The sequence below is a fragment of the Diceros bicornis genome (genome assembly GCF_020826845.1).
Source record: "Diceros bicornis minor isolate mBicDic1 chromosome 21 unlocalized genomic scaffold, mDicBic1.mat.cur SUPER_21_unloc_1, whole genome shotgun sequence".
NCBI lineage: Eukaryota > Metazoa > Chordata > Mammalia > Perissodactyla > Rhinocerotidae > Diceros > Diceros bicornis.
In genome coordinates, this window is record NW_026690885.1 from 1,724,888 (window position 1) to 1,749,133 (window position 24,246).

At 44.2% G+C, this 24,246-nt stretch overlaps 2 protein-coding genes across 2 annotated transcripts; both read left to right on the plus strand.

Moving 5' to 3' along the window:
* Positions 1-3,143: 3,143 nt before the first annotated feature.
* On the plus strand, positions 3,144-14,091 carry LOC131401852 (adhesion G protein-coupled receptor E1-like). Its single transcript, XM_058536950.1, has 4 exons — positions 3,144-3,252; positions 5,084-5,230; positions 13,822-13,910; positions 14,050-14,091. The coding sequence occupies exons 1-4, from the start codon at positions 3,219-3,221 to the stop codon at positions 14,089-14,091; spliced, it is 312 nt and encodes a 103-aa protein (XP_058392933.1). The 5' UTR covers positions 3,144-3,218.
* Positions 14,092-15,271: 1,180 nt separating this feature from the next.
* Positions 15,272-23,884, plus strand: LOC131401853 (adhesion G protein-coupled receptor E1-like). The gene is made up of 6 exons (XM_058536951.1): positions 15,272-15,337; positions 16,065-16,194; positions 17,989-18,108; positions 19,504-19,703; positions 20,728-20,898; positions 23,647-23,884. The coding sequence occupies exons 1-6, from the start codon at positions 15,272-15,274 to the stop codon at positions 23,650-23,652; spliced, it is 693 nt and encodes a 230-aa protein (XP_058392934.1). The 3' UTR covers positions 23,653-23,884.
* The last annotated feature ends 362 nt before the right edge of the window (positions 23,885-24,246 follow it).

The following is a 24,246-nucleotide window of genomic DNA, read 5'->3' on the forward strand; positions in this document are numbered from 1 at the left end:
TGAGTAACAAATCACCCGGAATGACAATGGCTGAAAAAAACTAACATTTATTTAGCTCTTGATTCCATGCATTGGTGGTTTAGGTTGGGCTCTGCTGGTCAGTTCTTTGGGTCTCAAACATTCTTCGTGTGTCTGTGGTCAGCTGTGGTTGGGCTGGGCTGTCGCACATGACTAGGGCTCATCTGGGATGATCCATGTCTTCCATCCTTCATTAGGCTAGTTTAGGGCTTGTTCATGTGGCAGAATCAGGAGGCCCAAAGCATGAACAGAAGCAAAGAAGCCTCTAGAGGTCAAAGTTAGGAACTGGTGCCACATCACTTCTGCTGCATTCAATTGGCCAATGGAAGTCATAGGGCCAGCTGGATTCAGCGGTGGGAAACAAACTCCACATTTAAAGAGAGGAGTGTCAAAGTTACGTCATACTGCATAACCTGCATCCTGAGGTGTGGATACAGGGGTATATATGGGGCCACTGAAGTATCACACTCGTGGCAGATATCTTTTGGATGGATGAATAGATGGAAAGCTGGATGCATAGATAGATGGATAGCTGCTTGGATAGATGGATGGATGGGTGGATGGATGGATGGATGGATGGATAGATGGAAGGATGGATGGATGGGTGGGTGGATGGGTGGGTGGATGGACGGACGGATGTATGACACAAACAAATGAACAACAACAAAGAAATAAACAGTGTACTTTTTTGTCTATGCTAAAAAAGAAAGACTACAGCCTTTCTGCAAGCTATGATCATTATGTTTGACATTATTGTCATCCTTTTGCTTACATACCACTGGCCAGAATTTATTTTAACCACGACACCTACCTGCAAGGGAGGTTAGGAAGAAGGGGAGAATGTGGGTATTGGGGAGCCTCAGCACTGCGTGCCACGAGCTAAGAACATGTAGAGCGAATCTCCACTTGCAGTCTCCTGTCTTCATTTCCTCCTCTGCCTTGATCTGGGTTTTCTCTTCCACTCTCTAGATGTGGATGAATGTGTGGATCCCAGAGCCTGCCCAGAGCATGCGACTTGCCACAACAGCCCTGGAAGCTACTATTGTGTCTGCAACCCAGGATTTGTTTCTAGAAGTGGAAACACGAGATTCCTCAGTCCTGGAGGGACATGTGAAGGTAGGTGGAGGGATCTGCTGGGGAATCAGGTCCAATTCTGTTTGCAAAGACAGCAGTGGTGGGAGAGGAGTCGGGGGAGGTCTTGGCTGAATCATTCATTCATACAGTCATTCACTGATGCACCCTTTGACCAATACTTCTTGAGCATCTACAATACACCAGGTTCTATTCTAGGGATGGCGGACACAGCAGTGACTAACACAGGCAATAATATTTGTTCTCCTGGAACTTATCATCTAGTGTGGAGGGAGATAGATAACAAAAAATAGATGCATGAACATCTTGTGTGTTAGGAATAGTTAAAGGAGATGAAGACAAATAAGGCAGGAAAGGCAGATAAAGGGTTCTAGGGATGGGATTCTACCACTTTTAACAGAGTGGTAAGGAAAGGCCATGCTGAGAAGTTGATATTTGAGATAAGATTGAAGGAGTGAGGGAGTGAGAGATTGGGTGTCTGGGGAAGGATGTTCCAGGAGGAGGGAACAGCAGGTACAAAGGCCTGGAGGCAGGATCCCAGCTAATGCGTTAAGCTCTCTCATACATGTGCTCATTCAGTCCTCCCAGCAACCTGATGGTATTGGTTGTACTCTACAGCAATTTCACAGACAAGAAAACTGAGCCTCCATTGTGGTGGAATCACGATCCCAAGGCCAAATAGAGAGGATGTAGGAGAGTCAGGATCTGAGTGTGCCTAGATGTGACTTCACCCTCCATGCTCCCAACCACCATGCCCTTCTGCCTCCAAATGAGGCTGCAACCTCTGGCAGCTCAAGGTGGGCTGGCGTAGGACACACATCGATTTAATCCCCAAGTTCACAGACTCTGAGACTCAAGACAGCCTGGGAAGCTGTCATGCAAACATTCCAGAGCAAGACAGAACCTGGATTCCAATCCTCGTTGTGCCTTTCACAAGCTATGTGACAGTGCAGAATTGTGAAGCCCCAGTTTCCTCCTCTGAAAAGTGGAAATATTAGTTTATAGCTCATAGGGGTGCTAGGAGGATTCGTGGAGCTAATGCACGTAAGAGATCTCTGTCAATGCCTGCCACAAAGAAAGCTCAACATATTAGTAGTTAATTTTTATTTTAGTTAACGTTTGCTTGCATAGTACTTACTGTGCTCCAGGTTCTGTGTGGAGTGCTTTACAGAGGTCACCTTATTTAGTCCTCTGAATGACCCTATGGGGTGGGTACTATTATCCTCATCTGATAGATGGGGAAACTGAGACACACAGAGATGAATTGTCTTGCACATTGTGTTAGGCAGCTTGGGCTGCATCACCAAATATTATAGACTGGCGGCCTTAAACAGCAGAGATTTATTTTCTCACATCTCTGGAGGTCAGAGGTCTGAAATCGAGATGTCAGCAGGGCCGTGGTTTCTCTGAAGGCTCTAGGAGAGAATCTGCTCTGTGTCTCTCTCCCAGCTTCTGGTGTTGCCATCAATCCTTGGGATTCCTTGAGCTGTAGACGCATCACTCCAATCTCTGCCTTTGTCATCACATCGTGTTCTCCCCAAGCCTGCCTCTGTGCCCCTTCTCCTCTACTTATAAAGACACCAATCAGATAAGATTAAGATTAACCATCCTACTCCAGCATGATCCCATGTTAACTTACATCTTAATTGCAACTAGAAAGACCCTGTTTCCAAATAAGGTCACATTCTCAGAGACCCGGTTTAGCACTTCAACATATCTTTTTTCTCTATGCCAAGAAAAAAAGACTACGGCCATTTGTGCAATCTGTGATCATTACGTTTTGAAATTATTCATCACCCTTTTCCTTACATAATATTGGCCAGTATTTATTCTCTTGGTCCCACCTAACAGCAAGGGAGGTTAGGGAGAAGGGGAGAATGTGGGTATTGGGGAGCCTCAGCACTGTGTGCCACAAGATAAGAACATGTAGAGCAAGTCTGAACTTGCAGTCTCCTGCTCTCATTTCCTCGTCTGCCTCAACCCGGGTTTTTTCTTCCACTCTCTAGATGTGGATGAATGTGTGGATTCCAGAGCCTGCGACTTGCCACAACAGTCCTGGAAGCTACTATTGTGTCTGCAACCCAGGATTTGTTTCTAGCAGTGGAAACATGAGATTCCGCGGTCCAGGAGAGACGTGTGAAAGTAGGTGGAGGGATCTGTTGGGGAATCAGGTCCCATTCTGTTTGCAAATTCAGCAGTGGTGGGTGATGAGTAGGGGCATGTCTCGGCTGAGTTCAAAGACTTTTCTGCAAAGCTGATGCTAATAATCATTCATTCATACATTCACTCATTCATTCATTCATTCCTGCAATACTACTTGAGCATCTACAATACAGCAGGTTCTATTCTAGGAATGGTGAATACAGCAGTGAATAACACAGGCAATAATATTTGTCCCCCTGGAAATTATCATCTTGTTTGCAGGGAGATAGATAACAAAAAATAGAAGCACGAACATATTGTGTGTTAGGGATACCTAAAGGAGATGAAGACAAATAAGGCAGGAAATGTAGATATAAAGTTCCGGAGGTGGGTTTCTAATTTTAACACGGTGGTAAGAAGAGGCCGTGCTGAGAAGTTGATATTTGAGACAAGATCTGAAGGAAGTGAGGGAGTGAGAGATTGGGTATCTGGGGAAGGATGTTCCAGGAGGAGGGAACACCAGGTACAAAAGGCTGGAGGCAGGATCCCAGCCAAGGCGCTAAGCTCTCCCTCTCGTGTGCTCATTCAGTCCTCCCAACAACCTGACGGTATTGGTCATATTCTACACCCATTTCACAGACAAGGACTGTGAGCCTCCACTGTGGTGGAATCACCCTCCCATGGCCAAATAGATAGGAGGTAGGAGAGTCAGGATCTGAGTGTGCCCAAGAGTGACTTCACACCCCATGCTCACAACCACCATGACATTCTGCCTCCAAATGAGGCTGCAACCTCTGGCAGCTCAAGGAGGGCTTGCGTAGGACAGACATTGATTTAATCACCAAATTTCCAGACTCTGGCACTCAAGACAGCCTGAGAAGCTGTCATGCAAATATTCCAGAGCCAGACAGAACCCGGATTCCAATCCTCGTGCCTTTCACAATCTATGCGACGTTGCACAATTTTTGAGTTTCAGTTTCCTCCTCTGAAAAGTGGAAATATTAGTTTATAGCTCGTAGGGCTGCTATGAGCATTCATGGAGCTAACACATGTAAGGGATCTACGGCAATACCTGCCACAAAGAAAGCTCGACATGTTAGTGGTTAATTTTTATTTTAGTTAAGATTTGCTTGCCTAGTACTTACTGTGTTCCAGGCTCTGTGGTGAGCGCTTTCCAGAGGTCATCTTATTTAATCCTCTGAATGACCTTGTGGGGTGGGTATTATTATCCTCGTCTGACAGATGGGGAAGTTGAGACACACAGAGATGAATTCTCTTGTCCATCGTGTTAGGAAGCTCGGGCTGCATAACAGAATATTGTAGACTGGCGGCCTTAAATAACAGAGAATTATTGTCCCACATTCTGAAGGCCAGAGGTCTGGAATCAAGGTGTCAGCAGGGCCGTGCTTTCTCTGAAGGCTCTGGGAGAGAATCTGCTCTGTGTCTCTCTCCTAGCTTCTGGTGTTGCCAGCAATCTTCGGTGTTCCTTGACTTGTAAATGCATCACTCCCATCTCTGCCTCTGTCATCACATGGTGTTCTCCCCAAGCCTGTCTCTGTGCCTCTTGTCCTCTTCTTATATGGACACCAATTATATCAGATTAAGGGACCATCCTTCTCCAGCAGGATCCCACATTAACTTACATCTTAATTGCATCTACAAGGACCCTATTTCCAAATAAGGTTTCTAAGGGACCAGGTTTAGGAACTCAACATTTCTTTTTGGAGGACACAATTCAACCCACAGTGGTCTCCTTCACTCTTAAATGCTGCCTTCTCTTGAAGCCCTGCTCTGGGGCGCTAACTCAACCTTTTCCTTCTACGCTGCCTAGATGTGAATGAGTGTGCAAGTTCCACCATCTGCCCAGCTTATGCAACCTGCACCAACACTTTGGACAGTTACTACTGTACTTGCAAACAAGGCTTCCTGTCCAGCACGGGAGAGACACAGTTCATGGGCCCAGGAGTCGAATGCAAAGGTGAGTTCACGTCCCCTCACAGGTGGTCGGAAAAGCAGGTGGGATCTAGCTGGGTAGCAGATACAGATGCTTTTTGTTTTTGCCCCAAATATTAATTATTTATTTATTTCCTTCCTTCCTTCCTGCTTTCCTTCCTCCTTCCTTCCTTCCTCCCTCCCTTCTCTCTCTTTCTTTCTTTCTCTCTTTCCCTTTCTTTCTTTCTTTTCTTTCTCTCTCTCTCTCTCCTCTCTCTCTCTCTCTCCTCTCTCTCTCTCCCTCCCTCTCTCCCTCCCTCCCTCCCCCTCTCCCCCTTTCCCCCTCTCCCCCCTCTCTCCCTCTCTTTCTCCCTCCCTCTCTCTCTCCCTCCCTCCCTCCTCCCTTCCTTTCTTTCTTTCTTCTTTGCATTCTTCCTTTCTCTCTCTCTCGCTCTTACTTTCTATTTCTTTCATCATGAGAATTATTCCTGGCCACTAAAATTTCCAATGATTATAGACTAGCATTAGGAAGAAAATTAAAATTAAAATCATGCTCCCTGTCAATATCCAGAAATAGCCACTGATTTCATTGTGAGGGCCCACTGTTTGGTCGCCTTTCCATGGAGATAGTTAGAATTTCCAATATTTATAGAGTGCCAGGTCCTGTGCGAAGTGCTTTATGTGCAATGTCACATTAAATGGACTATAGGCATTATGATGATCTCCATTGTCCAGATGAGAAAACTGAGGCTTGGAGAACTGAAATGACTTTTTTAGGGTCATGCAGTTGAACTGGGATTCAAACCCAGGTCTTTCTGACTCTACTGAGGGTGTCTCAACCACGTTACTTAGCTGCCACACTCTAGTTAAGAGATGTTGGTGAAATATATTTCATCTCTATAAGCCTCAATGGTTCCATTTGTAAAACGGGCGTATAAGAGTATCCAACTCCAAGGATAGTTGGGAAGATTAAATGCAATAATGTATGCAGTGTGCTAGGCACACGTGCAGTATTAAGAGCTATATTAATATAAATAATATAAAGTAACATAATTCCCAGAAGGAGCTAAGTTCTCTGTCAGCATTCCTTATATTTAAACCCCAGTTCTCCTCTTGACAGTAAAAATCTGATTATTCCTCTGAATAAGACCATAGGTTGGCAATTTTTCTGTAAGGGGCCACAGAGTAAACATTCTGGAAGTTGCAAGTCGTACGATCTCTGTCATGACCACTCAGTGGTGGTGCAAACACAGCCAGAGATGATACAAAAATGAATGGATGTGTCTGTGTGCCAATAAAGCTTTATGTACACAAACAGATGGTGGGCTGGATTTGACCCATGGGATGTAGTTTGCTGAGCTCTGAAGAAGATGATGCATTTCTATCACTTTTGCAGTTAGTTTCCAGGGATCCCCAAACATCATTCTTTATCTTTGGGCTACAGTTCATGGGTTATTCAGTCAGCTCAGTAGTGCTGACGAACCCTGGTGTTTAAATTTGGGGTGAAATCAATATTAACCATATAGAAAATGATGGATACTACAGCAACTATTTTGTCTACTCTATGTCTTTGACCCCCAGTATGGTGACTGATACATTGTGAGTATTTAATATGTATTTGTTGAATGAAGGAATATGTACCTTATTCTTTATGTCAACTCCAAATTGAGTCATCCTTCTATTGGCAGGCACTTAGGTTTTTCTAACGTTTTACAACTTGAAAGAAAGCTGAATGAGCATCCCTGTGATCTGGGAGGGAGCTATAGGAGACTTGTGTTGAAGTTGTGCTTCTATAACAAGTACCTAGCAAGGGTTTATTTCGAGTAACTTGTCAGAACAGGGTTGAAATAGATTTGTGGAGAGCCACCCCATGGTTCCATGACTGCACGATTCCATGGGTCCTTCAATGAGTAAATTCCTAGAATTTGCTTTGCAAGTGTCCGAGTTATCTGTTGCTGGGTAACAGACCACCTGCAAATTTAGTTGCAAATAGTAATCATTCATTATGCTCATGAATGAATCTGCTATTAGGGCTGAGTTTGGAGAGGATGGCTTGTCCCTATTCCACATAGTGTCAGTTGAGTTGGCACAACTGGAGGCTAGAGGATCCACTTTGAAAAGGGTCTACTCACAAGGCTGGCAAGGTGGTGCTGGCTGTTTGACTGGCTGCTCCCCCAGGGCTGTGGGCTGGATGTCTTAGTTCTTCCCCATTGAGCTGCATTTTCATGGCTGGTTGGGCTTCCTCAAAGTATGGCAGCTCATTTCCAAGAATGAGCATCTCAAGAGAAGAAGGAATTACATTATATTTCTACGACCTATCATGACATTCTTCTGACTAAGCATGGTATTTTTATGACCTGGTGTCACTTCCACCATAGTCACAAGCATGCTCAGATTCCAGGGGAGGGAATATAGACCCCAATACTTGATGGGTGGAGTACCAAGGTCTCACTGAATGAAGGACATATGGGAGGGAAACATTGTTTCAACCATCTTTGGAAAATACAATGGGCTTCACAAGATGAGGCAACTTTGTAACTCTGACTCTTTCTCTATCCAGATATAGATGAGTGTTCTCAAAACCCGCGACAATGTGGTCTTAACTCAATCTGCCAAAACCTGCCAGGGAGGTACAAGTGCAGCTGTTTGCCTGGTTTCTCTTCTCCTACTGGAACCAACTGGAACCTGGGAAATCCAGGTCATTTTGCCTGTACACGTAATGCTCTCAGGCTCTCAGGCATGGTCTTTGGTGGAAAGCTATCATTGAGTTGGGTACATGTGTTTCTCACTGTAGACACCCAATCTTTTGTCTGCTCACTCTCCTCCACTGCTCCTAGACATCAATGAATGCCTCTCCAGTGGGATCTTCGCAGAGCGTTCTGAGTGTTCCTACTCCTTAGGAAGCTATAGGTGCAGCTGTCGAGATGGGCTCTTCTCTAACAACTCCACCTGTGAAGGCACAGAGGGCCTGCCCTTCTTTATTTACCTACTTAATTAAGAATCACCTCATTTCATGATCCTATTAGGTAGTGATCATGATCCTTATTTTAGGAATGAGAACACGGAGGCTCAGAGAGGTGAAGTGACTTGCCAAGGGATGCACAGCTATTCGGTGGAAGAATCATGATTTGAACTCCCGTTGAGGGCCTACTGTGACTTAAGCAGTGGGTCAGGCAGTTCCTGCGAATAATGCGGGGCTCCATCTCTATAGCGATTTTCTCTCCAGTGGACATTGGCAATGTCTAGAGACATTTTTGATTGCCACAGCTGTTGTTATTGGATTGTGTGTGCTACTGTCCTCTAGTGGGTAGAGGCCAGAGATGTTGTTAACCATCTTACAATGCACAGAACAGCCTCCCCACGACCAAATGTGATCCAGTCCCAAATGCCAGTAATGCTGAGGTAGAGATACTGTGTTATAGGGAGAGCTCAGGTCTTTTTCCTAAAAGGTATTTGAATTAAGACGTGAGAGTTACCCTCATGCTCCCTCCCCTTCCATATTAAATCGGTCATCAAGTCTCAGAGAATCTAACTGCTAGATATGTCTTGAATCTCTCCACTCTTCTCCATCCTTTATTCAGGCTGCATCCGTACTGTAACAGCATCCTCACTGGTCTCTCCCTTTCTCCAGTCTTCCCCTCTCAAATCCATCCTCCACACTGCAGCCAGGATATTCTCACAAAGACACCATGGCTCCATCTTCCTGAGTCTAGGGTGGTTCTATTGTTTTCCTCTTTCATTTATAGGGAGGATGACTTCATTCAGCAGGGCATGGAGTGATCAAGCCCTTATCACATTCCCTTGGCTTGGAGTCAGAGATATTCGAAGTCATCTCTGATTTTTCTGGTCCATTTGTAGCAGTTAGCTATTGCTGAGTAACAAATCACTCTGAAAGTCAATGGGTAAAAACTAGCACCATTCATTTAGCTCTTGATTTCATGCATTGGTGGTTTAGGTTGGGCTCTGCTGGTCAGTTCTTTGGGTCTCAACCATTCTTCTTCATGTGAGGAGATAATAAGCCTTCATGAATTCACAGGTAATCAATGAATCTGGATCGTGAATTATGAAGGGTTTAGAGGCAAAAGATGAGCGTAGGTGAGAACAAACTCTCAGGGTCTTGCCTGTTCTAATGAGGAGTTTGGATTTTATCCTGAGCTGCGAGGACCCTCATCAGAAGATTTGCCTGGGTCATAAACTTGCCTCTAAATGCTTCCTTTCTGTAACGACAAAAATGTGTTTAAGAAGGTGGGACCAGAGCCAGGGAAACCCATTGGCTTCAGTCAGTGGTGGGGCTGTGCACTGCAGCTGCAGCCTCAGCATCCTTCATCCTTTTGACTTAGACCAGTTTTCTGCTTAGATATGGATGGATGTTCCAGGAGCTTGACTCTTTGTGGTCCCAATTCCACCTGCACCAATATCTCGGGAGAACACAGTTGCTCCTGCCTGCCTGGGTTCTTTTTGCCTGATGTTTGGACCCCTGAGAAACCAGAGGCTTTCAAATGTACCAGTCATTCTCCCAGCCATGCTGAGGACTTCTCAATGCATGTCAAACTACTCTGAAATGCAGCAGCTTATAACAACAACCATCTGTTCTTGCTCATGATTCCATGGGTTGACCACATGGTTTTTCTGGGGCACTAAGATGGCTGGCTGGTCCAAAGTAGGCTTGCTTACGTGACTGGTAGTTGGTGCTGATCTCTGGCAGGGCCCTCAGTGGGCCTTTCCACATGGCTTCTTGGGCTTCCTCAGAGCATGGCAGTTGGTTTCCAAGAAGGAAAGTTCCAAGAAGAAGAAAGCAGAAACTGCCAGTTCTCATAAGGCCTGGGCTTGGAAGTCCCCAAGTGTTACTTCTACCACATTCTATTGGTCACAGTCACAGGGCCAGCCTAGATCCAAAAGGAGGGGAAATAAACTCTCCATCTCACTGGGACAGCAACATGTGCATACAGGAAATGGAAGAACTGATGGCTCCATCTTCGGAGGGTCTACCATACAGCAGAACACATTTTATAGTCTTCAATCCCCGGGGAAATGCATGCTTCTTTTCATTAGAAATATTATATTTCTTCTCATTCGTTGATCTTTACTAGCTGCTGACATTGTTAGAAGCAGAACAATAGAGGCATAAAGAGGAAAGGGATCTTAGAGAGATTAACACAGCTCTAAGGGCTCTAGGAACCTTTCAGAATCCCCATCTAGGGCCAGAAAACAAGGCCATGGTCTTCCACTCTCCTTTCAGTCAAATTATCACCTCTTTTATTTGTCTTACCTATTCGGGTTTCACTTCACAAGAAGGAAGGTTTCTTGGGCCAAAAAGTTTTGAAAGCCATGCCCCTAGTCCAGCTCTATATGCAAAATATAAATTGCACCTGTGGTATGTCTGACAAGAGCTCACTTAGTCGATGCTTAAATATTTCTGGAAGTGGGCAACCTGCGGTGAAAAGAAACCCACTCCTTGGTTAGAGATGTTTTCTGTGATACCAAGAAAAAAACCACTTCCCCATGCCTTCCAACCATGTCGTTTGAGACCTCCAAATTAGTCTACGTTCCTATCACAAAGACTTCTCGTACCAACTCTCCATGGTATCGCCTGGTGCAATATACCATATACTTGTGTAAGCCCCTAGTGTGGACAGCGCCTATTTATCCCTCATGTTTTTTGAGATGACATAGAAATATGAAAGGTTTTGTCCTTACCTCCCTCCTATTCATTTTTTTATTACTTTTATTTCTTTATTTTTTTTTTTTTTTGGTGAGGAAGATTGGCTCAGAGCTAACGTCTGTTGCCAATCTTCCTCGTTTTGCTGGAGGAAGAGTGGCCCTGAGCTAACATTTATGCCCATCTTCCTCTACTTTATATGTGGGATGCTGACCTAGCATGGCTTGATGAGCGGCGTGTAGGTTCACGCCTGGGATCTGAACCCACGAGCCCTGGGCTGCTGAAGCAGAGTGTGTGAACTTACACCACAGGGCCAGACCCCTCCTATTTATTTTTTTCTGAGACATTCTATTCCATATATCCTCTGTGGATCAGAAACCTTCAGAGGGAGAAGTAACCTCTTGTTGCCACAGTGACCATACATCACCCTGTATTGGTTAAGCTGGGGTTTCTCAACTTTTGCACTATTAACATTTTGGGCTGGATAGTTCTTTGTTGTGTGTAGGGCTATTCTGTGCATTAGTGGATTGGCAGTATGTTTGGCATCTACCCCCAGATCCCAGTGACCACGAAAAATGTCTCCAGACATTGCCCAACGTCCCCTGGAGGGGCAAATTGCCCTCAGTTGAGAACCACTAGCTTAACGAAATAGAAATTTCTTACTCCCTTAACCATCCAGTATGGATATCCTTGGTCAATAGGCAGCTTTCCTCCACAAGGTGATACAGGGATCCAGTCCTCTTGCATCTCTGGTTTTCCTATGGTTAGGAACTTGGAATCCTTGGTTTCAGCCAGTGGCAGGGAAAGAGGGAGAAGACACATTCACTTCTTAACCACGTGGGCCCAGGAGTGATATGCCATACCCTCTTCCATTCTATGAGTGAAAGCTAACCACATGGCCCCGCCTAGATGCAGGGGGCTCTGGGAAATGTAGTCCCTTGTTGTGCCGCCATTTTTCAGTGACAAGGCTATGCTTTGGAAGGGGAAGCATGACTTTGTTGGATTGTTGGCCAACTCTGCCTCACTCCACAGATATTGATGAGTGCCTTGATATGTAACCTTTCGGCCAAAGGCAGTGAAAAGTGCCTTTTCAATGCAACGTGCACCAACACGCACCAGGAGCTACTTTTGTACCTGCCACCATGGCTTTGCACCAAGCAATGGACAGCTGAACTTCACAGACCAAGCAGTGGGATGCAGAGGAGAGCAGAGGGTTTGCTGGTCAACCCTGGAAAGAAGGCTATCCCTGTTCCTCTGGGTTTTTTGATCTTTTTGAGTTCTTTGCAGATATTGATGAGTGCTCCCAAGATCCATCACGGTGTGGTCCCGATTCTGTCTGCACCAACGCCCCAGGCTCCTACAGCTGTAGCTGCGTTGTGGGCTTCCGTCCCAATCCAGAAGGCTCCTGGAAACATGGCAACTTCAGCTGCGAAAGTAATCCTCTCCTTATGTGTCTTGGCAATGGAATCTGTGTCTTTCTTTGGTTGTAAAATCCTCACTCTACCCAAGCTCTGGATCCTCTTCTTACTTTCATTCATTCTCCCTTTTTATATTTTTTCACTAATACATTAATTTGATAAATTATTTTTGAAGCATTAATTAACTAATTAGTCAAACAGGCCCCTGCACTAGGTACTGGGGATTCAATCCTGGATGTGATGGACATGATATTTGCCCTCATGTAGCTTATAGTCTAGGGAAGGAAGTAGAGAGCACACACATAATTATTTAATAATTGAAAAACTGTCACGCCCTTTGGCATATTATATACCCCATTAGTGAGATATATAATATGCTCCAGGCAAGTGACATTTAAGCTGAAGCTTGAAGGAAGAGTAGGGATTATGCAGATGAAGAGTGGAGATCACAGCGTGACAGGTTATAGCATGTGCAAAGGCCCTGAGGCTAACAAAGACTGAGGACAAAGAGAATGGCATTAGCTGCATCTGAGCAGGTGGGCAGAGGTCAGATTCTGCAGGACCTTGTGTGCTGTGTGAAGAACTTTAGTCTTTCTGCTGAGAACAGTGGGGAACCGTGAAAGGTTTATGTTTTTAAAATTATGGATTATTTGATACATTAAAAATATAAGTAATTTATATGGAGGCAATGAAGTATAATAATAAAATGGATATATCCGAGGCCCTTGCCAACATAAGAACCAGAATATCATCAATGCCATTGCATTTTCTGCATGCTTCTTCTCCACTCCGTATATCCTTGTCTTCTCCCCAGAGGGAACCACTCGGAATTTTGTGTTTATAATTCCCCTACTTAAAAAAAACCCTGCCATTTACGTATCCCTAAACAATATCTTGCTTAGTTTTGTTTGCTTTGGAGCTTTACAAAAATGGTATCATACCACATATGATCTTTTTTTATTGAGATATAATTGACATATAACATTCTATTAGTTTCAGGTGTACAACATAATGATTGATATTTGGATATATTGCAAAATAATCACAATAAGTCTAGTTAACATTCGTCACCCTACATAGTTACAAAATTTCTTTTGCTTGTGATGAGAACTTTTAAGATCTACTCTCTTAGCAACTTTCAAATATGCAATACAGTATTATTCACTATTGTCCCCATGCTGTATATTACATCCCCAGGACTTATTTATTTTATAACTGGAAGTTTGTTCCTCCTGACGACCGTCATCCATTTTGCCCACCCTCCAGCCCCACCTCTGGCAACCACCAATCTGTTCTCTTATCTATGAGCTTGGCTTTTTTTTTTTTTTTAATACTCCACATATAAGTGAGATCATATGATATTTTCCAGAGTTGCTCTTTTTCACTCAATAATCACACTTCCCAAAGCCCCTGATGTTGTAGCGTGTAGCTGTAGCTTGTTCATTTCCACTGTTGTATAACATGGCAATGGATGCATTTACAGCATGGGGTATGATTGTGTAAATAATAATATCTTTCTGTGGTTGACATTTGATTTGCTTGCTTTTGTTTTCGTCCTAGTGGTTCCCTTCAAGTGTAAAGAAGATATGTTACCCAACAATGAGCAGGTCCAGCTATGCCAAGAGAGAGCAGCGGTGGAGCCTGAATATGTAAGTATTTTTGAAGGTTCCTAGCTCTTGAAGTTGTCCTAGAAGCCACTTAGGTAGGATGTTGTTTTGCAGTTTTAACGAAGACAAAAATATACAATGGCCTAAACCAGATAACAGTTTATTTCTCTCTTTGTAACAGTCTGAGTGTAAGCTGCTGAGAGCTGATGTGATGGCTCCATAATGCTCTGTCATCATGAACACAAGACTCCCTTGTTGTGGTCGAACATGGCTGCTCCAGCCCCTGCCATCACATCTGCATTTCAGCTTGTGGGCAAGGGAGAAGGGGAGGTGACAGGCACTGTCCTTCCCTTCAAGAGTATGACCCAGTATCACTTCTGCTTATACCTCATTGGCCAGAAATTAGTCATGTGGTCACACCTAGCTACAAGGAAAGCTGGGAAGGGAGGACATTTGCTCATCTAAAACTTGGGAATTCTCTTACTAAAAGAAGAAAGGATGTTGGAGTCTCATTACTAGTGAAGATGTTGGTGCTGCATCTGTGTGATATGGGATGCATATGTGATACATAGCCCCCAGGCCAGGCAAAGAGGAATCTGGACATCTGATTCTCTAATGGAGTCACTCCAGTGAGTAAAGGCTCCATGAGCATCTTCAGGAATTGGTGTAACTATTTTAAATATCAGCTTATAAACTAGCTTTGGAATTGCCATGCACTTTGGACCATTGTCATGTCTTTTTTTCATTGTGGTGAAATACACCTAAAAAATCACCATTGTAAATTATACAATTCAGTGTTATTTAGTACTCACAATGGTGTGTAACCACCACCTCTATCTATCTCCAAAACATTTTCATCACCCCCAAAGGAAACCCTGTACCCACTAGCAGTCACTGCCCATTCCCCCCACCCCAACCCCTGGTAAACACTCGTCTACTTTCTGTCTCCACAGATGTGTCTATTCTGGACATTTCATATAAATGGAATCATACGCTATGTGGTCTTTTGTGTCTGGCTCCTTTCACTGAGCAACATGTTTTCAAGGTTCATCCATGTTGCAGCATGTGTCAATGCTTCATTCCTTTTTACGGCTGAGTACTATTTCATTTGGACCACTGTTTTTTCACACATTTCCCCATCTTTTTACCCTACTAAATAGTTTTGCTGTCTATGTTTCTTTTGTTGTTCATGGAAGAGAAAGGAGCTGTGGTTCCAATTCTGATCAAATAGTGAGTTTTTATTTCTCCGAGAATTCGAGAGACTCACGAGACCTCAGGAATTTGGGACCACCCTGTATGGTGGGCTTGATGGCCCAATTTGTACCTTACATGCTTGGGGGATAGACTGATCAATGCTCACGAATGCTTTTCCCTCGGGGGCACAGGTTTCTTTTTGTGCACTAATGAACACCATCTTCAGCATCCTGGACAATGCCTGTGAGAACAAAGCCACCGTCGTTTCTCTGAAGGTAACGAGGAAGTCTTTGTAATTGTGTTTCCAGTTTCGAGCATCTTGTGGGACACTTTGGGAGCAGAAAGTCCTCTTTATAATTAATCGACTGTGAGTTAATATTTAATTTATTACAGTTGTAAGTTTTTAAAAATTAACACGCAGTAAAATTGCCCTTTTCTTTACAATCCTATGAGTTTTATCACCTGAGTAGATTTGTGTAACCACCACCACAATCAGAATACAGAACAGTTCCATCTCCCCCAAGAACTCTCTTGGGTTTTCTCTTTACAATCAGATACTCCCTCCACCACTAGCCCCTGTAAATCCCTGATCTGTTCTCTGTCATTATAGCTTTGTCTTTTCAAGAATGTGATATAAATGGAATCACATGGCCTTTTGAGTCTGGCTTCTTTCACTCAGCATAATGCCTTCGAGATTCATCAATGTTGTGTTTATCAATAGTCCCATTCCTTTTTTTCTGGTAACCATTAATGATATTTAGTACATTTACAATGTTGTCTAACCATCACCACTATCTAGTTCCAGAACATTTTCATCACCCCAAAAGGAAATTCCCTACCCGTTAAGCAGACACACCTCATCCTTCCCTTGACTGCAACCCATTCTCTTGATGAGAGAGGACAGCTGCTATTTCATTGATGAGAGACAGAGCGCAAATACACCTTTCTTTGCAGAATACGCCTGAGAGTGTTACCTCTGTGCTTAAGCAAACGTCCACGTGATCCACCTTCACCAAAGAAGAAACGTCCACCCTGGCCATAGTCTTACTGGAGACCGTGGAGAGCACCACGTTGGCAGCGTTCCTGAAATCCTCAGAGAATGTCAGTCAGTCTATTCAGACGGAACGCCTAGGTAGGCTATATCCTCCACGGCAAGCTCACACCTGGGCGCTGATTTTGAGGGGTGACTTCAGCAATGTGATTCTCCATGTCTTTTCCATATACCGTTTCCCTGACTGTTTCTAACCTCTGAACTCACACAAAGCAAGCCTATTATAGTAATGACATCTCTCATTTATTGAGCATCAGGCATTGTGTTAAGAGTTTGTGGCCAGGCACTGTTTGGAGGGCGTCGTTAATTCATTCAACAAATACTCGTTGACTGCCTACTGTGTGCCAGGTGTTAAGATATGATAGTCGTTTGCTGTGTTCAAATATTTCGAGCTCTTTCTTCTGGGCCCACGTTAGGATTGTACTCCCTGGCTTGAGGTTAGGTGGCATTTTGTGATGAGTTTAAGCCAGTGAATTGTGAATGGAATAGTTGCTGGTGTGAGACCTTCCAGAGCCTTCTTTCCCTCTACTCTAGGGACAGGCAGTGTTTCAGATCACAATGTCTCCATCTGTGTGGGTCCCAGGGCAAGGAGAACACAGAGCACAGCCCCAAGTCAATTCACGATGGACACAAAGCATGAATGAGAAATCAATAATTATTTATAACCCACTAAGATTTGGGGTTGTGTGTTACTGCTGCATGCCCAATCCTCTCCTGACTGATACAGCTATGGATTTACCACCCTGAACGTGCTTGGTGGGTGACTGCATGGGAATTTCGGGTACTGTATGCCTTAACGGCAGCACCCCACTCCTGGTGTAGCTCCAGTATCAGTCACATAATCCCGGGTAGTTCCATCCTCATGGGTGCCCAGGAGGCCAAGAGGTGGAAATAGAGTGTTTGGTGAACTGCCACCAGAATTGAACAAAACTAGCCTCGTGAATTTTATATTTTAGTGATAGACCTATGGCATACCAGATAGAGCTAGTGCTACTGAGAAAAATACAGCACGCTAAGGAGGCTCGAGAGGGTCAAGATTAGTGGGAGCGTTGCTATTGTATATAGTGCGGTTAGGGGAAGTCTCACTGGGGCAGAGACCTGAGGGAAGGGAGCCGTGTAAATATTGGGAGACAGAGCAAGTGTGTTCCTTGGAACACTTGGTGAGTTCAAGGAACAATGAGCAGGCCGGTGAAAGCTGCAGCAGAAGGGGTCAGAACAGAAAGGGAGTGCAGATTTTGTAGACGAAGGTAGGGACTCAGGATTTTATTTGAGGTAAGATGGGGGGTGGGATTGGAGAGTTTGAGAAAATGCATGGCATTATCTGGCTGATATTTTTCGAGGGTACCTCTGGTAGAATTATCTATTTTGTTTTCAATAAGAGTCCTTTAATCATTGCCATGCTGCAGGTGGGAAATCTGAGGCTCAGAGAGGTTAAATCGTTGCTCAAATTTGCACAGCTGGTGAGTGGCAGGGCTGGACTCCATCTGACTGCAGAACCCAAGCCCTCATCCACCATACTGGGCTTGCCCCGGTCCCTTTCTATTCTTTTGGCTTTGGAAAACTTGCCTAAATTTGGAGTAGCCAGAGTCACAACTCTGTCACCTTCCATCACTGTCGACTTCAATCCCATCTTTTCCTCATGCACCCCCTATGATGTGAGGGCTCACGCCTATGGCTCCACCCGAGTTTCTCATATGTTTGGTGCTACCATCCTCCTACCAATAATCAGGGGCTCAAGAGGTTTCCCGTGATGAATTGGCCTTTCTGTTCTCTCCTTTGCTTGCGACTATGGATGCGTACCCTTCTTGGACAGAAACTGAATTCAGGACCCACTCTCTGGGTGACCTCATGCAAACTCTCCCTTTCTCCTTCTAGATATTAAGACCCAAGTTATCAACAAAGAATGCGCTGAGGAGAACACCGTCTTTAACTTCAAAGCCAAAGGCGATGAGATGAAGATTTGGTGCTCCACAATTGAAGAATCTGAATCCACAGGTACAGACCCGCTCCTGAGAATCAAGGAGGGTGGTTGTGGTATATTCAATCAGCAAATATTTATCCATCAACTTCTAGGTCCCAAGTCCTGTGCCAGGTGGTGAGGGAATCTCTGATGGCAGAGGCAGAAATAGCCCATGCCCTTGGGGAGTTTTCCATCTGCTAGGGAAGGCAGACATTAAATAAATAATCTCACAATACCGGAGTACTGAAACCTTCCCTGTCCAATACAGCAGCCACTGGCCACATTTTGTTATTGAGCGCTTGAAATGTGGCTAGATTGTGAGCATAGAATACATACCAAATTTCAAAGGCTTGGTACAAAAAACAGAGGATGTAAAACATCTCATTAATAATTTTTCTAGGGGCCGGCCCGATGGCGCAAATGGTTAAGTGCACGTGCTCCGCTGCGGCGGCCCAGGGTTCGCCGGTTCGGATCCCAGGCGCGCACTGACGCACCGCTTGGGAAGCCACGCTGCGGCGGCGTCCCACATAAAGTGGAGGAAGATGGGCACGGATATTAGCCCAGGGCCAGACTTCCTCAGCAAAAATAAGAGGAGGATTGGCAGATGTTAGCACAGGGCTGATCTTCCTCACACACAAAAATATAATAATAATTTTTGCTACTGATCATGTGTTGAAATGATAATATTTTGCATGTATTGAGTTAATATATTATTAAAATGAATTTTACCCGTTTTCTACTTTTCTGAAATGTGGCTACTAGAAAATTTAAAATTGCATATGTGGCTCATACTATGTTTCTAGCAGACGGCGCTAATGTGTATCAAGGGTTGGCAAACTTTTCCTGTAGAGGGCAGGTTAGTAAATATTTTAGGCATTGAGGGCAATACAATTTGTGTTGCAACCATGCGACTCTACTGCTGTGGGGCAAAAGCATTCACAGGCAATATGTAAATGAACGGGTGTGGCTGCGTTGCAACAGAACTTTTATTTACAAAACACAGGCAATGGCCAGATAAGCCTGTACATTGTCCACCACCCCGATCTACATGCTCTCTGGAGGGCACAGACCTAGGACACATCCTGGGAGACCCCCAACGTTGAAAGGGGAAGCCCACCAAAGAGATTAAACAAGAATGACCACAAATGTGGGAGGGGAACTTATTTTCCACTGCTGAGTTGAATCGTCCTTTAAAAACACAAATTCAAATTTGTTTTTAAGTATAGCCAAGATTTCTCCAGGTGATAGCACCTCAGGATTTTTTTCTATGGTTCTATGAGGGTCACCAACCAGAAGCCCACCCATGTTTTAATCCTCAGAGCAGGCCAGTGAAGGTGCAGGAATGCATGGGATATTACAGTGCATATACTAATAAATACTGAGCAAATGATCCCCTTTTTTTTTTTTTTTGCATTTGTGGCAAATCGCAGGGACCACTGGGGTGGCATTTGTCTCCTTTGCGGGTATGGAGTCTGTTTTGGATGAGAGCTTCTTCCAAGACCCTCGGACCTTCTTGGGCAACTCCAAGAGGAAGCTGAAGATGAATTCTCGCATCGCTGGGGGCATCATGACCGGGAAGAAGAAAGATGGCTTCTCCGACCCAATCATCTACACTCTGGAGAACATCAAGGTTTGTGAAGAGGTCTCCACTGAGCCCCCATCTACCCGTTGAGAACTCCCCATCCCCTAGTGGGCTTAACTCTTATTTTTGTTTATTGAGGTAACGTTGGTTTATAATATTATATAAATTTCAGGTGTACATCATTATATTTTGATTTCTGTGTAGACTATGTCATGTTCACTACCCAAAGACTAATTACTGTCCATCACCACACACAGGTACCCTGTCACCCCTTCTGCCCTCCTCCCTCCCCCTTTCCACTCTGGTAACCACTAGTCTAATCTCTGTATCTATGTGTTTGTTTATTGTTGTTGTTGTTGTCTTTATCTTCTATTTATGAGGGAGATCATACGGTATTTGACTTTCTCTCTCTGACATTTCTTTTAGCATAATACCCTCAAGGACCATCCATGTTGTTGCAAATGGAAAGATTTCATCTTTTTTATGGCTGAGTAGTATTCCATTGTGTATATATACCACATCTCCTTTATCCATTTGTCCATTGATGGGCACTTAGGTTGTTTCCAAGTCTTGGCTATTGTTAATAATGCTGCAATGAACATAGGGGTGCAAGTATCTGTACACATTCATGTTTTCACGTACTTTGGATAAATACCTGGCAGTGGAATAGCTTAACTCTCATTTTTAATGGGGACCCATTAAGGTGGCAAGCTTCCACAATTTCTAGCAACTTAAGCCAATCCTCAAAACCCACCTCTAGAGGAGTAAACTTTCCTATTTCTATGTGGCGTTCTTCCATTCATCAGCAGGCAAGATTTAGGTTAGGTTAAGTAACACTGATGCAGGAATATTTACAGAGACTTTAGTTACATTAGCTATGACCAAGTCAGTGGGAGAGACAGATCTGACATCCAAGACATTTCTTCTCATGACTGCACAATGAAATGGCAGCGTTTTCCTCCATCCCCTATAGAGCATACCTGCATCTTCTTGCCCCAGATGACTTCAGGTTGGCCACACTGCATCCATTCAAGAAGGATTCTCAGGTGACCAGGGACTTTGATTTTTTCAGCCAAAGCAGAAGTCTGAGAGCCCCAACTGCGTTTCCTGGAGAATGGATGCAAAGGGTGGCAGGTGGACGCCATCTGGCTGCGTGATCCTTGAAGCTTCCGAGACGCATACTGTCTGCAGCTGTAATCGAATGGCGAACCTGGCCATCATCATGGCTTCTGGGGAGCTCACGGTCAGTACTGATGCTCTGTTTCTTGCTCCCCAAATCCAATGGGAAAATATTGACTAAACATGCATGGTGTGCCTCTCATGGCCTTGTGTGTTGTGGGAGGAGTCATGGGGGCACAGAAGGGGTGTGTGCCATACCTCTGCCCTTGGAGAATTCATGGTCTTGTTGGGAAGCCATGACCCTCATATGTCAGATGAGGAATGACCCTAAACAGGTGCAGGCACAGTAAAAATCACAGATCCCATTTACTGAGCACTTATCTTGTTCTGGACCCTTTATTTTAAGTGTTTTTAGACCCATTGCACAGGATAAGAGACTGAGGCTCAGTAGCCTTCTAGTAATTGGAAGGTGGGATTCTATTCCAGGACAGTCTGGCTCCAGAAGTCTCTTTCCACTGAACCATACAAATGGTGCAAGAGGTTGCGCTGTAGGAATTCAGAGGTGTTTCAGTGAGATCTGGTGACAGATCAGGGAAGAAATGAAGAACAAAGTGAGCCTTGGTGAGCAGGCAGATTTGGGAGAGAGGAAAGACATCCTCATTAGTGCTGTGGTGAGTTTCCTTACCTCTCATGCAAGATCTGAGGTGAATTCTCTGCCAGGGAGGCCCTAACTGCTAGTTAGAGGAATATGGGGCTTAGGACTTGAGAGACCTGGATCCAGAGCAAGACCAGCCGAGTTTCAAGTCCATCTCTGTCACTTCCTAGCTGTGTTAACCCAAGGTATATATAATATAATGTTTATATATTGTATAATTATACATATAATTATTAATATTATAAAATACATATAAAATTTCATATACCTATATGTTATAGATGTATTACATATATATGCATTATAATACCTATGAATTATAATACATATATATAATTTCAGGAATATTGAAATGAACGTGCAAATGGACACAAAACTGTTTTTTCCATGGAATTATTCTGCATCTCTGTCATTTATTTAAAATTTACTGAATTGTAAAATATCTCCCACATAGATCAGAACTGGGTAACCTGGAGATGTGTGCTCTGACAATACATCGTTTTCCATGGAAGTACTCATTTTTCTCTACACCATAGATCTCATCCAGTCTCACAGCCATAAACACCATTTATTAGCAATGACCCCAAAATACTAAACAATGTGCAGTCCAGCCCCCTTCCTGAATTCTAGACTCATATAACCAACCACCTACCTAGTGCCCCCACTGAGATGTCTAATAGATGTCACAAATGTAACGTGTTCCAAACTGAGCTTCTGATCCCCCCGCCTCTCATTTCCATGGAGGGTCCCCTATCCTTCTATTGCTCAGCACAAGGCCGTGGAGTTATCCTTGACTCTGCCTTTCTTCTTACCCTTCATCTCCGATCTGTCAGCAAATCCTGTTGACACTTCCTCAGAATGTATCCAGAATCTGATCGGCTGTCTGTTCCTTTGTTGCTTCTATTCTGTTCCAAGTCCTATTGTCTGTAGCCAGGATTATGGAAATAGCCTCATAAAGGGTCTTTCTGCTTCCCCTCTTGCCTTTTCCCTGCCCCACCTTTGGTCTGTTCTCCTTGCAGCAGCCAGAGGGCGCCTGTGAACTCCTGAGTCGGGTCACATGCCTTCTCTGCCTACAAACCTCTATGGCTCCCACCTTACTCAGTAAAAGCCAAAGTCACCTGATGGCCCACAAGGCCCTGTACGATCTGACCCTCTTTTCCTCCTTGACCTCATCTTCTGTTAATCTCACTTCCCTCTGCTCCACCCATGCTGGCCTGCTCAGGATTCTTCAGACACGCCAAGCTCACTTCCTCTTTAGGAATCTTGACCTGGATGCTCACTCTGCCTTGAATGTTCTTGTCCTGATACCCACATGGCCAACTCCCTCACCTCCTTCAAATCTTTGTTCCAATCATTTGTTATCAATAGTATTTCCTCTGGCAACTCGATTTCGTACTGCCTCCTTTTCTCCTACCCTGACATTCATGCTTCTCCTGCCCCTAATCCTGATTTTCTTTTCATAGCGCTTACCACTTCCTAACATGCTATAACTTCCTTATTTATTTATGGTCTTCCATCTCACACTAGAATGTCTTATTTTTTCACTGACATATTCCAAACTCAATTAACTAAGATCCAGTGGCTTAATTAAATAGGGAATTATTTTTTTTGCAAGAATAGAAGCCCAGAGTTAGGTGTTGCTGGTATTGGTTCTATTGCTCAGTGGTATTGTAAAGGATTTAGGCTCTTCCCGGTTTTCCAATCTGCTAGCAGCATGTTGGCTTTTCATCAAAATGTTTTTTATGGTTGCAAGGTGGGTGCCATAGCTTCAGACATCACGACCATGTTCAAGGCAGAAAGAAGAGGGATGGGGCAGAAACAGCAGCCTCTCCTTTCATGCCTCTCCCTTTAACAGGAAACAGAAGCTTTTCCCAGAAACCCCTCAGCAGATTTCCCTCTCACCTATTTGGTCAGAACTGTGTCACATGACCACTCCTAGTTACAAAAGAATTTGACAAAACAAGTATTTGGCTTTCTAGCTTCTAGAGCGAGAGCTATCAGTGGTGAAGAGGTTAAGAATGGCTTTGGAGTTTGCCTGCAGTGCCTGCCATGCTAGAGATAATCACTGTTAACATTTTAAGGTTTATCCTTCTAGTCTGTGTTGCCATATTTCTCTCTCTCTGTATTTATAAGACCCATGCCCATATAGATATGACCCCTGGGATCATGTTTGTACTAATCTTGGTACTGATTCCAGTTCTGATTTCTCCCTCACAGGGTTAAAGCTCTTTCTTGCTTTCAAATACACTATGAAGCAACATTTGAGGACAGCAGGTGCCGGCAGGAGCTGACGCTGAAATCTTCTCTTCATGGCTTAATGTGGAATTGCAGATCTCACCAGCCCCAGGACTCTCTGGGTGATTCAGAGCACTGATGGGAGGGGCGCTCTTCCCACGTTCCATGTGCTGGTGAGAAACAAGACTTTCTGTTCCAGATTACCATTTTACCTTCTATGTTCTGCAGCCCTTTGAATTTCCAGAGTTTTGAGGAAATAATAGATCCTAGTGCAATGGCATGACCAAGAACATCTGGCTACCGTTTTGTTTTCTCCTAAGTTCTTTGGCGTGTGGCTGCAAGCCTGCCTCTCCAGCACCTGTCACAGAGTATGGAAACGGCTTCAGGAAATGGCTTGTCTTCTGACCGACTGGCTTACCCTTTAACAAAGACTCCCCCTGCCTTTAAAGAAATGGCCAGTAAAACTGTAACGAGAGCCCCAGGGGATAAACAAAGCTCACTGACGTATAGGCTACTTTGGCACAAACACTTAAAAGAGTCATGTTGGTAAGCAGGAGCGGTCGATGGAGCAGAATTCCAGCG

Excerpts from the sequence above, each read along its gene's own strand:
- LOC131401852 (XM_058536950.1), top strand. The coding sequence starts at position 3,219 with ATGAGATTCCGCGGTCCAGGAGAGACGTGTGAAA. Across the intron at positions 5,231-13,821 it reads CCCAGGAGTCGAATGCAAAG|TGGTTCCCTTCAAGTGTAAA; the intron begins GTGAGTTCACGT and ends TTTTCGTCCTAG. Across the intron at positions 13,911-14,049 it reads CAGCGGTGGAGCCTGAATAT|TCTGAGTGTAAGCTGCTGAG; the intron begins GTAAGTATTTTT and ends TCTTTGTAACAG.
- LOC131401853 (XM_058536951.1), top strand. The coding sequence starts at position 15,272 with ATGAACACCATCTTCAGCATCCTGGACAATGCCTGTGAGAACAAAGCC. Across the intron at positions 18,109-19,503 it reads TGAAGAATCTGAATCCACAG|GGACCACTGGGGTGGCATTT; the intron begins GTACAGACCCGC and ends GGCAAATCGCAG. Across the intron at positions 19,704-20,727 it reads ACACTCTGGAGAACATCAAG|CCAAAGCAGAAGTCTGAGAG; the intron begins GTTTGTGAAGAG and ends TGATTTTTTCAG.